This window comes from Phoxinus phoxinus, assembly GCF_949152265.1.
Source record: "Phoxinus phoxinus genome assembly, chromosome: 1".
In the NCBI taxonomy this organism is placed as follows: Eukaryota; Metazoa; Chordata; class Actinopteri; order Cypriniformes; family Leuciscidae; genus Phoxinus; species Phoxinus phoxinus.
In genome coordinates this window covers 8,149,908-8,166,488 of record NC_136876.1, presented here as the reverse complement: position 1 = coordinate 8,166,488, position 16,581 = coordinate 8,149,908, and the positions used below count along the sequence as shown (strand labels likewise).

The 16,581-nt window shown below is 37.1% G+C and overlaps 2 protein-coding genes across 2 annotated transcripts in view; both read left to right on the top strand.

The window, feature by feature from the left end:
• The window catches only part of LOC307000642 (uncharacterized protein), a 395,066-nt gene that overhangs the window by 207,480 nt on the left and 171,005 nt on the right, over positions 1-16,581 (top strand). The gene's annotated exons all lie outside the window — the stretch shown is intronic.
• On the top strand, positions 9,445-14,101 carry LOC307000482 (uncharacterized protein). Its single transcript, XM_079616117.1, has 3 exons — positions 9,445-9,608; positions 10,381-11,863; positions 13,459-14,101. The coding sequence occupies exons 1-3, from the start codon at positions 9,575-9,577 to the stop codon at positions 13,523-13,525; spliced, it is 1,584 nt and encodes a 527-aa protein (XP_079472243.1). The 5' UTR covers positions 9,445-9,574; the 3' UTR covers positions 13,526-14,101.

Sequence of the window (16,581 nt, the reverse complement as noted above, 5' to 3'; positions counted from 1 at the left end):
AAAACTAGACAAATAATTTTCACTTATGGACTGTGTTAGGTAACTTTTGAACAAGTTCTTTTTATTCAGATTCACAAGGCTAAAAGTGCCCCATATTATCGCCCATATTATAGGATATTATCTGTTAAATCTATTAATTCTTCAAATGAACTGAGGAGGGCAGCAATACGCCACTGTAGCGACTAGTCTGCAGAAAATATCAGAAGATGAAGAAGAAGAAGAAGGTGAGGAGAGCAGTAAACGGTATATTTACACAACCGTCAAACTTTATACAGTTTGATTAAGCGACATACTCATTTCTGTACTTTCAGCTTCACGGAGAGCGCTTCAGATGCGCATTTAAAACAGCGACAGCTAAATGGTATGCATACAGAACACTAAAGTACATATTGCCATATCATTATAAAGTAATTTATTTGTTGATTAGATGCTACATTAGCAGACAAAGAACAGCAGCGTGTTTCCCGTCGAGGCAGAGAGGACTGACATTAGTAGTGGCTACCTCAACGCAATGTGACAAAAACACACGCAAACCTGGCCCAAATGTTCTATGTCACAATTGTTACCATCTATTTCCATTAGTTTATATTCAGCTGGTCACTTTTATGCATTCACTAGCCGGCGAAGTTGCATATTTAAAGCTAGTGCCGTCACGTGATTGCTTTCTTAACGTTGATATGTTCATGCAGCCATAAACAAATCAGAAACGCATTCGATTGTTTTTTTTATCACTACAATACATTGTCATTTTGATTAGATAATAATCATCAAGTAATAATAATAATAATATAATAATTCATTACATTTATATAGCGCTTAGCGCTAGTGTTCTAAAATAGAAGCAAATAAAGTGAGAGACTATACATGTAATATAGGACTACATGTCATTTTAATGCTCTGGCCTTTGCAGATATTTAAATATGGCCATCTTTAAGCATGACTCATTGGATTTATATGAAATGGTAACACTTTATAATAAGATTCCATTTGTAGCATTAACTAAGGTTAATAAGTGTTGTAGAAGTATTGTTCAGTGTTAGTTTGTTAATTTTAGTAATATTTAGTAATATATTTTAAATTGAGTTTTAATTTGATCTATTATTACCTTAGTTAATGTACTATGAACTAACATGAATGATCAAGGTACAATTGTATCGCTCAAATATGAATACATGCGGTACCGATTATTCAACCGATATTTTTTTGACTGATTGGACAGTAGAAAGCTAGTTAGCATCAGCGCAGCAGTTTCTTGTTCTCTCCAGCAGGGGCTCTGGCAATGGGAAGCTAGTTAGCGTCAGCGCAGCAGTGTCTCATCCTCTCCAGCAGAGGGGTTGAACAGTGGAAAGCTAGTTAGCATCAGTTTCTCGTTCTCTCCAGCAGGGGCTCTGGCAATGGAAAGCTAGTTAGCATCAACAGGCAGCCGCTGTTTATAACACTCAGGGTTAAGTCAAGTTGCCAACATAACCCACCCAGGCCACAGGTGACTGATTATCTGGAACTGTAGTGGCCTAGGTGCAGACCAAACAACACGAAACCGTCAAAGCACTCGTGTACACACTTTAAACAGCAAGAGACTTCCCAATGTGAACACTTCAAACAAAACAGGATACTACAAACAGTAAACTCACTGTGACCAAGAAAAACAAACAGTATCCAGGCAAACGTCTCCCTGAAGCTGGGCTGGGCTGGTTTGCTGCTGTGTTAAGTGAGCAGAAGAGCAGTCGAGCCGAGGGAACACTTCAGAAAGGTTTCGTTTTTACTGACGAAGGGAGAGAGGCAGAGAAACCAAGATATGAGAAAAGCTCACAATGACGTGTACAGATCAGGGGAGTCACAGGCAGGCAATCTTCCCACCACATCGAACTGCAAAGTAGACATAGATGGCACTTAACTTGACGGCATCGGGGCTGTGTTTTCCACAACGGCGACAACTGTGGAGATCCCGAAATCCAATTCCGTTAGAATGCTGGTTTCGTTTCGGAACTTTATCGGCTTCGCACAAACGCGCTCGTCAGATCACCGGCTGGATGTCTTTTCCCCTGAATCTGCTGACTCCATACTGCCGACAACATCGAACATATAAAGCACTCCCGCCCAACATGCGTACCAATTGCCAGCCTAGTTTCTTCCCGCCGAACACCTGAAGCTAGTTTGTCTAATAGATCGCTAGATTGACAACTGTTTACATCTAGGCTGTGTCTGAAACCGCTCATAGTGCACTATATAGGGTATCAGCCATTTTGTAATGGTGTCCGAATTCTGAGTGAACGACATCATTCCCTACATTCGTTCACTACTTTTACCCACAATTCTCTCTGATGTCTTCAGATCTCCTGTAAATTGTCACTTAAAGCTCATTTCATTGGTGTCGACAGACTGAGTATCTGTTGGTTACTATATGTAGAGGAGAGCGGGGCACAAACTAACGCTTTTGACTTTCTCAGTTTGCGTAAATCTACTTAGGGTTCATATTATTTATTTTTTCCCAACATTCATTTTACACATGTCTAGTACAATTATGTGGTTTTGTTTTATTAATAAAAAAGTATATTTATTTATTGATATACGCCAAAAGAATGGAAGTGAAATGTGACAACGTGCCCAATATGACAGCAATGCTATCTGATCTAATAAAAAAAAAATACAAGACAAACTTTTTTCTCAAAATATTTTCTCAATAAAACCTATTATTAACTTTTTTTCAAATAAAATAATGCCCTATTTTAATAAAGAATTTAAATTTTGAGGTTGACTTTGAACACACCGGAAAACACAGCTATACAACATAGTTCAAAACATAATAATAATTAATAATTTCTGAACATTGACTCTTTATCTTTATTCTTTATTCACCCTTGTGAACCAATGTTAGCATGTGTGGAAGTATTTAAAAAAAGGGTGTTACAACTAGCCCTGCGTTGGTTGTGCCCCGCTCTCCCCTACGTTTATTTCTGTAATTTTTTTTTTTTTACCATTATTTATAATTGGAAGAACATTGTATAACATAACATTTATATTCTGTTATCAATTGGTATAAAAACAAACTCCGTAACTGATAAATATTTTATTTAGGCACATCAACTCCTCCCATTGCAATTACACCATCAGTGAAACTCCTCCCACGTCAATTACATTTTCAGTGAAGCTCCTCCCACTACAATCACATTATCAGTGAAGCTCCTCCCACTGTAATTCCCCAATAAATGCTGTAAATTCCCATCAGCTGCAAGTGAAGAGAAGCGCGAGTCGGCGAGTGGTCGATCTTTGGAAGAAGAAAGACAGAAGTAGATAAACGGTGAACGCGAATTCTTTGGAGGCTTGTTGAGCGGCAAGCGAACGAAGGCAGATTGTAAACAAACTGTACCGTGAGTGTAACAATGGGTGATAGCTCAGATGGTAGCGATAATTATGGGAGATTGTCAGAGATGGAGGTTAGCCAAATTAAAATGGCAAGGAAAAAATCTTGGTCTGAAGCGAGTAGTGGAGGAGAGAATACTCTAAGACAAGTTAATAAAAAGATTAGAGCTAAATCTAAAGAGAATAGCAGACCTGATGATGATGATGATGATAAGCGAGAAGAGTGGAAAGTTATAGTTACACTCAGTAATGATAAAGGTCATTTTCACCCAGTACAAGTGACAAAAGCAATTGAGAAAGATATGGGGAAAATCAAATATGCCAAGCTACTGAGTAACAGAAGAATTCTAATTTCAGCAGTAAATAAGAAGCAACAGGAAATGATTTTGAAAATGAGTAACCTTGGAGGTGGAAATATCAAAGTGCATGTACCAGGAATGGCAGCAAAGATAAGAGGAGTGATCTCAAATGTTCCTCTGGAAATGTCTGTGGAGGAGGTAAAGAAGGAGATTAAAGGTGGGAAAATACTAGAGGTGAAAAGACTACAAAGTAATAAAAATGGTGTTAAATCAGACAGCCTGTCTGTTCTGCTTGTTTTTGAAAAGTCTCTGCCTTGTGAAGTTAAAATAGGATGGATCAATTACAAAGTTAGAGAGTATGTACCACAACCGTTAAGATGTTATAAGTGCCAGAGAATGGGACATACAGTTCAACAATGTAAATGGAGACAAAGATGTGCAAAATGTGGAGGAGACCATGAATATGGAAAATGTAATAAGGATTCAAAGCTAAAATGCTGCAACTGTGGAGGTGAGCATAGTGCTGCATATGCTGGTTGTGTGGTCCAGAAACAAGCTAAAGAAGTACAGAGGTACAAGGTTGTGAATAAGGTGTCTTATGCAGAGGCATTAAAAACAATGGGTAGTTATGAAACCAAGGAAAATAAAACAAAAGAGAATCATGGAAATCTAAATGAAAGTATAATGAATGGAGCAGGTCTACCTCAGAGAACGAGAATAAAGAGATTTCAACCAGAAATAGAAGACATAATGCCGGTAGTCATGCAGCAACCATGTACGCATAAGTGTATAGTGGAGGAGAACACCTTGATGGTGGAAAAAAAGAGATTTGTTGCTTTTATATGTAAAGTTGTGAATATTGCTACACGACAAGAAAGGAAAAGTGATAGGATCAAGACAGTGGTAGAAGCTGCAGAGGAGTTCTTAGGTATCACAGATCTTAAAGCTGAAGAGATTCATGGTATGCTCAGTACTAATAATGATGGAGGCTCTCAGAGGATTACTTAAGATTATAATGGTGTTCCATCTTTTGCAATGGAATGCTAGGAGTCTGATTGCAAATGGACAAGAACTTAAGAAGTTTATACTAGAATCTGAAGTTGAACCGGATACTGTTTGCATTCAAGAAACCTGGTTGCGGCCTCATCTTGATTTTATTATACCTGGATATCAGTCTGTTAGGTATGACAGAGGTGAAAGTCAGGGTGGAGGATGTGCAACATTTGTAAGGGATGGAATACCATTTAGAAGAATAGAAACTACAACAGAAATAGAATGTGTAATTATTGAAATTTATAAACCAGATGGGCACTTAGTTGTAATTAACTTGTATAACCCCTGTAAATCATTAAAATTAGAAATCTTAGAGGAAATAATAAGTAGACAAGGAAATAGGAAAGAAATTTGGTGTGGAGACTTCAATGCGCATAATAGTCTTTGGGGAAGTAAGTATACTGATAGTAATGGAGAAGTAGTGGAAGAAATTATGGATGTTAGGAATTTAGTTTGTTTAAATAATGGAAATGGTACAAGAATAGATATACGTTCCAATAAATTATCTTGTATTGATCTTACTTTGGTTTCTAGCAATTTGGCAGACTCCTGTGAGTGGAAGGTTGAGGAAAGTACAAGTATTGGAAGTGATCATTTTCCAATTCTTTGCGCTTTAAATATTGAAATAGATCTTCAAGAAAGGCCTTATCATAAGAAGTGGCAGTTTGATAAAGCTGATTGGGAAAAATTTAAAGAAATATGTTGTATTTCAGCAGAGACAATTACAATGCAGGGTGATATTGAGGAATGTGCATATGAGGTTACACATTTAATATTGAATGCAGCTTTAAAAAGTATACCATATAAGTCAGTTGGGGGGAAAAGGAAAATGGTCCCTTGGTGGAATGATTCATGTACAGAAGCTATTAAAGAAAGAAATAGAGCTATGAGAATGCTAAGAAATAACTTGAATCAAGATAACTTAATTAATTACCAGAGGAAAAAGGCTCAAGCACGAAGAGTAATTAAGAATAGTAAACGGAATGCATGGAGGAACTATTGTTCTTCTATAGGGAGGGAAGTTAAAATAGGAGAAGTATGGTCAATGTTGAAAAAAATGAGTGGGAAAAATGTGTATACTAAAATACCAGTATTAGAGGGGGATGGAATACTGGCAATAACAGATAAAGAAAAGGCTAATTTATTGGGACAGAAGTTTGCCAGTGTACATAGTGGTGATCATTTAGATGACATTCACAGAATACAGAAAGAAAAGATTATTAAGGAAAATAGAGATGTGTTTATTAAAAAAGATAGAGAGGAAAGCACTTTGGATACAGAAATGAGCATGAATGAACTAGTTATAGTGTTAAATGATATTAGTAATACCGCTACAGGAGAAGATCAATTGAGTTACGTAATGTTTCAGAAACTACCTGAAAAAGTTTTACAGTTAATATTATATTTATTTAATAAGATATGGGAAGAAGGTATAATGCCAAAAAACTGGAAGAGTGCATTAATTTTGCCATTTAATAAACCAGGGAAAGATTCTAATAATGCTGGTAATTACAGACCTATTGCTCTAACGTCACACCTTTGCAAGTGGATGGAGAAGATACTAGTCAGAAGACTTAACTACACCTTAGAACATAGAGGATTATTTGCACCATATCAAAGTGGGTTCAGGAAAGGGCGTTCCACAATGGATGCTGTTGTAAAAGTAAGTAATGAGATAGAGAAAACATTCAAAATGAAAGAAATTATGAGTATTGTGTTCTTTGATATTGAAAAAGCTTATGATTCTATGTGGAGGGAAGGGTTGTTAATTAAAATGAACAAAATGGGAATAAGAGGTAGGTTTTATAACTGGGTTTTAGACTTTCTGTCAGAAAGAAGATTTAAAGTTAGAGTGGGATCAGACATATCTGAGGAATTTGAAATTGTTAATGGAATTCCACAAGGTAGTGTTATTAGTCCAGTTTTATTTAATGTTATGATTAATGATATTTTTATGAATCTGGACAGAAGGATTGGAACAGCTTTGTATGCAGACGACGGGGCCATCTGGGCAAGAGGACGAGACCCTATAAGGGTGAGGAATAAAGTAAAAGAAGCAATAGGAAAGGTAGAACAATGGTCGTATAATTGGGGTTTTAAGCTTTCTCCAAGTAAGTCTTGTCATATGATATTCACCAGGAAGAAAGGAATAGAAAAACAGAAACTACAGTTATATGGTCACAATATAGAAACAGTAGATCATTTTAAATATCTCGGAATGTGGTTAGACCAAAAGGGAACATGGAAAATACACATTGAAAAAGTGGAATCAAAATGCAAGAAAGTTATTAATTTAATGAGAGCAGTAGTGGGGAAAGACTGGGGAGCAAATAAACAATCCTTAATGTTTATTTATAGGGCGTTAATGAGGTCAACAATAGATTATGGATGTTATGTATATGGAGCAGCAGCTAAGACACATTTACAGAAGTTAGATAGAGCTAGTAATAAAGCATTGAGGATCTGTGCGGGTGTAATAAGATCAACACCAATTAAAGCAATACAGGTAGAGTTAGGAGAAGTACCATCAGATCTGAGAAGAGAGAAACTCATGCTTACATATTGGAGTCGCTTAAAGGGATGTGGGAATGGAAACCATGCAAAGAGTATTATTCAGGAATGTTGGGAGTATAGTTCTTTTAAAGGTAATGGCTTTGGATGGGTAACCAAAGCAAAATCGGAGGAATATGGAATAAATAATATTTGGATTAATTCACCTACACCTATTAGTAATATCCCTATATGGTTGTTTCCAAAAACTGAGATAGATTTAAATATATTGGAACTTAAAAATGAATGGGAAGAGAGTCGGAAAGGGTACCTGGCAAGTCAATATATTAGGAACAAATATTACAGCTACTTAGATGTGTATACAGACGGATCTAAAGATGAAGAGGATAAGGTAGGAATAGGAGTGTATATACCAACAATGCACTTAAGTATTGGGAAAAGATTACCTGATCAGTCTTCAGTATATACGGCAGAGATGATGGCAGTTATTATAGGATTGCAGTGGGTTGAGGAAGTTAAACCAGATAGAGTGATATGTTGTGTAGATTCTATATCAGTGCTTTATAGTATTCAAAATATGAAATCTAATAGAGAAGATTTAATGCTAGAAATTCAACAAAGTTTATATAGATTACGGAGACTACAAATAGATGTGAGATTCTGCTGGGTACCTGCTCATATAGGTATAAAAGGGAATGAGGGAGCAGACAAAATTGCAAAAAGATCAACAAGGATAAACGATATCATAAGTATACCCCTTGGAAAAGGTGAGGTTAAGGCAATAATTAAAAAAGAAATGATGAAGAAATGGCAGGGTAGGTGGGATGTGGATAAATGTGGAAGGAATTATTACAGATTGCAAAAATCTGTTAATGCACAGGGTGTAATTAGAAATAATAGAAGAGAAGAGTGCGTTTTAACCAGACTGAGGTTTGATCACACAGGGTTAAATAAAACAATGTTTTTAATAGGCAAAAGTCAAACAGAGGACTGTTATGATTGTTGGTCAAAAGAAGATGTTGAACATGTACTACTACGCTGTAGGAAATACAGGGAGGAGAGAATGAGTCTAAATTTAAAAATAAGACAGGCAGGAAGAGAATGGAATCTTGAAGGTTTGATAGGAACAGTAGGAGATGGGGTTAATGATACTCAGGAAGCAGTGGTACAATATCTTAAAAATATAGGGATATATAGTAGGATTTAGTTTTTTTTTTTTTTTTTTTTTTTTTTTTTTTTTTTTTTTAATGATATAGTTACAATGTAGCTCATGTTACATACTCCTGTACAGTAGGTGGCGGTATGCACCTTATAGTCATGGTTGCAATCTGCCATTAATCGAAAAGAAGAAGAAGAAGAAGCTGCAAGTGAAGTCTGGCTGTAGGAAATAGGTTAAGTGATGATTTGGCAGTATATACGGCAGAACTTGTAGCTACATGGTTTGCCCTGTTATGGGTAGAAAGTAATGGGGGGAATAGACAATCTGTCATAGCTTCTGACTCCAGTTCTGCTATTTTAAGTATCAAGAATTCCCATTCAGGGTCCAGGAAAGGAAGTATTGCAGTTAGCGAGTGGAATGCAAAAGGCGGGTAAAATGTTTTCCTTCTTATGGGTGCCAGCACACACAGGGGTGGAGGGGAATGAGCTGGCTGATGTATGGGCCAAAAAAACAGCAAATAAAGATATCATTGATGTTGACATAAAACACAGTAAAGCAGAAGTTAAAAGTATTATTAAATCAAGAACTTTTGAAATATGGCAGCGCTGTTGGGAAAATGAATCAAGTGGGAGACATCTTTTTAACTTACAGTCTAAAGTAGGCCTAAGTAAGAATGTAGTGTCAGGTAGAACTAGACATGAAGAAGTGGTGTTGTCCAGGCTGAGGATTGGGCACACCAGACTTAACAGTACATTATTTTTAATGGTATCTGTGAGTATTGTCTTGGAAATAACCCAGAAACTGTAGAGCATGTATTGTTTTATTGTCAGAAATATAAGCATGAGAGGGAAAGGTTTATTGAGCAAGTAGAAGCCAATTAAATTATATTTAATTATAGAAATATTTTATATAGAAGTTCTGATAAGATGTGTCAAATTTTCTTTTCTTTTTTAAAGAATACAGGGCTTTTAAAAAGAATTTAAAAGTATAGGGAAAAATATAAGTTGTGGGTATACTCCAGTCCAGAGGTGGCGGTAATACAACAACAAGTTGTCAACCGCCAGATAAAAATAGAAGAAGAAGAAGCTGCAAGTGAAGACGAGCATGAAAGCATCAGGAAGAGCTGAAATCTGCAGAGACTGAGTTTATTAAAGAGGACAGTGAGAACACGAGTGATCCAGAACCCTGCAGAATGAAACACACTGAAGATCCTGAAGAACAAAGAGGTTGGTGTTTATTCTTCATTCATTCATGTAGAAAGATACATGCACTTCATCACTTTTAGATAAACAGTTCAAATGTGAAATGTCTGCAAAAGTTTCTGTTTTTTTTAAACAAATGGTCAGTAAATGGAGGTTTCATATTGATTTTTAACATCAGGTCAAACTAAATTTAAATATTTTAACCTTTTTATTTTACATGTGCTTTACAATTTGTAACAATTTTAAACGAATTTTGACATAAATTTTGTGCGTAGTTTTACAAACATGTATAACATTAACAAATAATAATAATTCCAAAATGTACAATCTACTCCGTTTCAATCATTTGTGTTCGTTCTCACAGTGAAATTCACTTGATCTTGTGTTTCTTGTGTCCCACTTTCACATGCGTGTGAAGTCAATGGAAGAAGTTTCAAGCCCATACTAAATTAATCCTTTTAGTAGTGTTTAACATAATTATATATCAATCTAAAAGTTTGTGTCAAAATATGTCAGTATTGTGTATTTTAATGTCATTGATCAAACATATTTAATAGTTCTCACTACAGAAACATGGGATTTGTGCCTAAAATGTTTACAAAATAATAACTGGAAGATCAGTGTACCTCATTCATGGAAAGTTTCAGGGATGTTTAATTTAAAATATTGCAATACTCTGTCTTTTTATATAGCAGTTGTCTGTTACATCTGGGATCATTTTGTATCTCCATTAAATCCACATTTCTCTCTTTGAATTATTTAGAAAATTTGAAAAATTGTTTTTCTTTCATGTCAGACCCGATTGAAGAGACCAAGGAGAGTGAAGAACTGAGAGAAGTGAAGGAGGAGAGTGAAGAACTGAGAGAAGTGAAGGAGGAGAGTGAAGAACTGAGTGAAGTGGAGGAGGAGAGTGAAGAACTGAGAGAAGTGAAGGAGGAGAGTGAAGAAGTGAGAGAAGTGAAGGAGGAGAGTGAAGAACTGAGTGAAGTGAAGGAGGAGAGTGAAGAACTGAGAGAAGTGAAGGAGGAGAGTGAAGAACTGAGTGAAGTGGAGGAGGAACATCATGTCCAACCTGGAGAAAGACTGGAGAGTCGCTGTGGAAAGAGTTTCACAACCAAACAAGATCTTGAGTGTCACATGAGAGTTCATACTGGAGAGAAGCCGTATCAATGTAATCAGTGCGGCAAGATATTCAGCGGATCAACACAACTTAAATGTCACATGAGAGTTCATACAGGAGAGAAGCCGTTCACATGCAATCAATGTGGGAATAGTTTCAGTCAATCAGCAAACCTTAATGTTCACATGAGAGTTCATACTGGAGAGAAGCCGTATCAATGTAATCAGTGCGGCAAGATATTCAGCGGATCAACACAACTTAAACGTCACATGAGAGTTCATACAGGAGAGAAGCCGTTCACATGCAATCAATGTGGGAATAGTTTCAGTCAATTAGCAAACCTTAATGTTCATATGAAAGTTCACACTGGAGAAAAGCCGTTCTCATGTGATCAATGTGGGAATAGTTTCAGTCAATTATCATCCCTTAATGTTCACATTAGGATCCACACCGGAGAGAAGCCGTTCACATGTGATCAGTGTGGGAAAACATTTCGCAGTGCATCAGACCTGAAGAAACACCTGACAGTTCATATGAAGGAGAAGCCACATTCATGTTCTGTGTGTGGGAAGAGTTTTTCACTGCGGCAACATTTACATGGACATGAGAAAACTCACACTGGTGTGAGAGAGTACATGTGCTTTGAGTGTGAGAAGACTTTTACTACAGCGAGCAGTTTAAAACTCCACCAGAAGATTCACACTGGAGAAAAACCTTACAAGTGTTCACACTGCGACAAGAGATTCAATGTGTCATCAAGTCTGAAAAAACATGAGAAGATCCACACTGGAGAAAAACCTTACAAGTGTTCACACTGCGACAAGAGATTCAGTGTGTCACAACATCTGAAAACACATGAGAGGATCCACACTGGAGAAAAACCTTACAAGTGTTCACACTGCGAAAAGAGATTCAGTGTGTCATCAAGTCTGAAAAAACATGAGAGGATCCACACTGGAGAAAAACCTTACAAGTGTTCACACTGTGACAAGAGATTCAGTGTGTCAGGAAATCTGAAAACACATGAGAGGATCCACAGCAGAGAGAAGCCGCACACGTGTGATCAGTGTGGAATGAGTTTCTCTATTAAAAGTCACCTGAAGATACACATGAAGATCCATACAGTGGAGAAACCACATCACCGCAGTCTAAGATCACAGTAAGTAGTTCATGTTTATGTGCTGAGCAACACAAGCTGCTTTTTTTCTGCCATTTGAGGCTGGTACGGCACGGCACAATTACAAACCGGCACTGAACTCTCAGCACACTTGGCTAACCGTGCCGAACCGTGATGGAAGAATGTGTGTACTAGTGGTGGACATTTTTATTCTTTCGAGAGATTCGTTCATTTTCAGTTCGTTCACCAAAATTATTCGTACATTGATTTGTTCAGTGGCAATTTCTTCATTTTACATAAATACGCCATCAGGGGGCGAAAAATAGTGTATTATGTGTTATGTCTTAAAGCAGGGGTGCCCAATCCTGCTCCTGGCGATCGACTGTCCTGCACAGTTCATCTCCAACCCTAATCAAACACCTGCCTTTAATTTTCAAGTGATCCTGACGTGCTCTGAAGACCTTAATTGGTTGCTTCAGGTGTGTTTGATTAGGGTTGGAGATGAACTGTGCAGGACAGTCGATCGCCAGGAGCAGGATTGGGCACCCCTGTCTTAAAGGAACACTCTTCGGGACTTTAGCATATTCACCATATCCCCCAGAGTTAGATAAGTCCATACATACCCTTCTCGTCTCCGTGCGTGCCGTAACTCTGTCTGACGCACCCACCGCTAGCCTAGCTTAGCACAAAGACTGGAGGTAAACGGCTCCATCTAGCCTACTGCACAATAAGTGACAAAATTTTCCTATTTACTTTCTGTGATGTGTATTGTCACAGCGTGTACAAATAACAATGTCACATGGGACACAGCCATCTTCTAACCCGTATACATACTGGGAACTATATTCTCAGAAGGCGAAGCACTGCTACTTCTGCTCTAAAGCTTACTTCAGTGTGATGTTACCATATTATCATGATTAACACTGAGAATTTGAATAATTGTAATGTGATGATCAGGTGCAGATATCTAAATCAGAGAATATCACGAGACATAGAGCTCAAAGTCAATAAACAGACTTTCCTTTGTTCAATTTGCACTCTGAACATGGGTTGGAGCTCTTTATTTTGAACTCACAAAGTGCTCTAGATTAATGAATTTATCTTTAAAATGTAAAAAAATATATATTCCGGTTGGACATGCCCCCGGAAGGTAAAGTTACCACGATCCCATGCCCCAGAGGTACCACGATCCACCAACGCAAATAATGTGGGAAAGACAATATAAGTACATGTATGATGCGGTTTTACCACCTCCGCCTTGTTTTGAGCCAGGAAAAACCTTGAAAACCTACCAAAACTACCTAACCCAAAAAATTGACCTAATAGGCTCAACCCTTTTTTTTATTTTTATAAAACCCAATATTTTTTAGAGTGTGATAGGGAAAACTAATTTAAAACAGTTTTAAAGCGTTCGAAACGCCCCACGCTGGTCAGAACAGTGTAAATGAGACTTTCACAGTTTGATACACGCTCTGAACCACTGATTTGAAACAAAGATTCATAAAGGTGTCTGAGCTTCGTGAAGAAGTGTTTTGAAATCTCCCATCACTACTTTAACTACATGAGTGAGACATGATTAGCAAGTTGTTTGCATTAAATAGTCCATTGAAACTCACTTGATTTAATGTTTCTTTTAGACCTGATGGACACGAACAAGAAAGGAAGAAGAGAAGCCAAAAAATCTGTCTCCTGCCCTCAGTGTAAAAAACACTTCACATGTAAATCAAGTCTGGAGATTCACATGAGAGTTCACACTGGGAAGAAGTGGCTCAGGCTTTCTCTCTGAAATCACTTCTGCTTCTCATTCTGAAGAAAGATCATTTAACTGTGATCAGTGCGGTAAACAGTTTCATTGAGCTTCAGTCCTGGAGAAACACCTGAAGATTCACACAAAGGAGAAGATTCATTAATATTACAGCAGAAAAGACATGGCGTGTGTTTCAGTGCAGGCAGTCCTTTACTACAGAAGATGAACTGAAAGAGTGCCAGAAGAGGCCATAAAACTTTTAAGATAAACATGAATCTGATATTTTTAACTCGTTCTTCATTGTTTTTCATCAGAACATCTAGTTTCTCCTCCACTTCGACTCTTCCATGCAAACACAAGATATACTTTCATGTTTCTTTGAAACTGGACACTTTCTTCTCTTCTTCTCTTGAGATGCTTTGCCTCTTATAAGTCAGTAAAGAGAGAGATCTGTCTCTTTCGCTTTTACTTAATGTTTGTATTTGCTTTATATAATTATTGATTAAACTCAATTTTACTCATTTTATCAACTTATCAGTGTTACTGTCCATTTTCTTATTTTCTGCTGAGTTAGGAATCATTTTAGTTTCGAAAGTCATGAAGTGCCTGATATGATTGCTTTTTGAGCTCTCCATGTTTTCATTTTCTCAATAGAGCTTTAAAATGCCTAACTAAATTATATTTCACTGCACACACAGGACTGACATTGAATGAGATTGCTGTCTGTCTACATTATTATCAGTTTCACCCTTGATATCCAGCATCATATATACATTTCAAAGAGTTTGTTCTAGTCAGTTTGATGTTTTATTCACACCATGAGGCTTCATGAAGTCCTAACAATTACTATGAACTTTAAACAACACCAGGCCCGGCTCCGGCTTTGAGATGTGGTGTGGACCAAGTGAAATTCCTAGTTTTTAATATTTTATTTTTTCCCCATAACAAGACTTTTTTTTTATAACAAAAGAGGCAGGTCTTGATATTTGCAGGGCTCAACACAAATGAGCATTTTTTACAGGTTCATTCTGGTTCAGATTTTTACTTGCCCAGCAAAAATCTTCACTGGACCCACCACCACCACAAAAACAATAAATAATTTAATATATATAAAGACGACTAAACAAGGCAAACAGTAAAAAGTACAAATTAACAAATTACAAACAATAGCACAAATAAATACAATAAGGGCAGGACTGAGGTGTCTGGGGCCCCTGGGCTTGAGTTTATGTTTGGGCCCTACATATGCTGCAAATTACCTTAACTAAACCATCATTATAGAGTAGCACAACATACACACAAATTAAAATATACATTGTGGTTCTTAGAACAATTAATATGCAGTAATATTAAAAAGTCATTAAAGGCACAATGTGTAGTTTAAGTATTGTATTAGCTAAATCTCAGTATGGACTCTCATCATCAACATCTTAACCTTCTGTAGACGTTTGACAGAAATTAAGTCAACCTGGTTAGTAATAAGTGAAGCTGGTAATGCTGTTTGTGGAGTTGTTTAATCAGATCCTGAGAGATTTTGTGTATTTTATCTTCAGTGGATTTCATCTAAGGCTGTGGCTGGAAGTAGTTCTTGTGTTTCTCTTTCCTTCAGTGATTCTGCTTGTTAACAGCAGGTGTTCATCACTAATGCTCAATCATTATTTAATCAATGAATTATCTCATTAACTCCAACACTGATCAGTGTTACATTTAACAGCCTGTAGTGTGCACACTGAGCAGGGTTCATTTCATCTGGGCAAACCCATGTAGGGCCACCATGGAAACCGGGGGCAAAACTGTCTGGGTCCCAGTTAGATAGCCCAGGTCAAACCCATGTGGGCCCCACATGGCTGTGTTGGCTGGGTAGCGGTCGATAGGGCGTCTATCTATATGATGTCTATGGTTATACAGAACATAGACAAGCGTGCAGAGATGAACATTCCCCAAACCGTCTTCCTGTTTGTCCCACTACAATCGGTCCGTGTGGCCAACAACTTTGGTGTCTAGGACAGGCTTTCGTACAGTTAATATTTGTGATGAAAGTGTATAATATTTGCAGCACATCAAAAAAGTCTCAAATATTCTCAAAGCCTTTAAAGCACGTAAAGTTGTTTATTACGGCACATTTAAATATGCTGACAGAATGGAACAACATACTGTATAGAAAATACAGTTGGCAACACTTCTTATACTCTGAGCAAGACATTATTAAACATGAGTGTAACATCAACACAGAAACCTAAAGACTATAAACCTGAAGGCAAATGGCTGATTAAGAGAAGGAGAAGTACATTAACATGTTTGTTCTCCTCATTGCATGTTTCAGCAGCAGTACCTAGATTATACAGTAGGATACTTTAATATCTCTATTAAGTTAAACACAATTCTGTTCAGTTTATAAGCAGTGGGGATTTCTTTAAGACTGCAAGGGAACACAGTAAATTCACCGGTGTTGATTTCCCAGTGTTACAATAAAGTGTTAAAATAAAGTGTTGAATCAACACCTAACAGATTGGGTTTAACACTAGAAGAGTCCATTTTAAATAAGAGTTGGTGTCATTTTGCGATGTTACAAACATAACTCTCGTTTAGAGTTAACCAAGCCACACCTCCGTTTACGTGCAACCGTCGTTTGACTGGACCAGACTCCAACGCCATTTTACTTCAGTGTGGAAGAGTCGCGATCTTGGTAAGTGATGTCTAATACTTTAACTTGACAGCAATACAGATAAATCAGACTGTAAATTGATTTCAATGTATACAATTTGTTAGTTTTATATTGTTCGATTAAATGACTGTAATAATGAATAACTAGCATTAGACGAGCTCTGACATCTGATTTTTGTAAATGGCCTAACTTAGCTGTGTCATGCCACTTTATAAATTATGTAAATGTAATAAATCACCGATTAAGTTTATGTTTGTCTGTCACAAGTTATGTGCGAAGCACATAGTAGACTCGGCCATTTTACGAGGTGAACTGTTGCGTGTTGTATTTCTGTGTTTTAAATTGGAC

What these genes read in the sequence shown, in the direction of transcription:
- LOC307000482 (XM_079616117.1), top strand. Translation starts at nt 9,575, where the DNA reads ATGAAACACACTGAAGATCCTGAAGAACAAAGAG. An exon ending in AGATCCTGAAGAACAAAGAG is followed by an intron (nt 9,609 to 10,380) that starts GTTGGTGTTTAT and finishes CTTTCATGTCAG; the next exon opens with ACCCGATTGAAGAGACCAAG. An exon ending in CACCGCAGTCTAAGATCACA is followed by an intron (nt 11,864 to 13,458) that starts GTAAGTAGTTCA and finishes TGTTTCTTTTAG; the next exon opens with ACCTGATGGACACGAACAAG.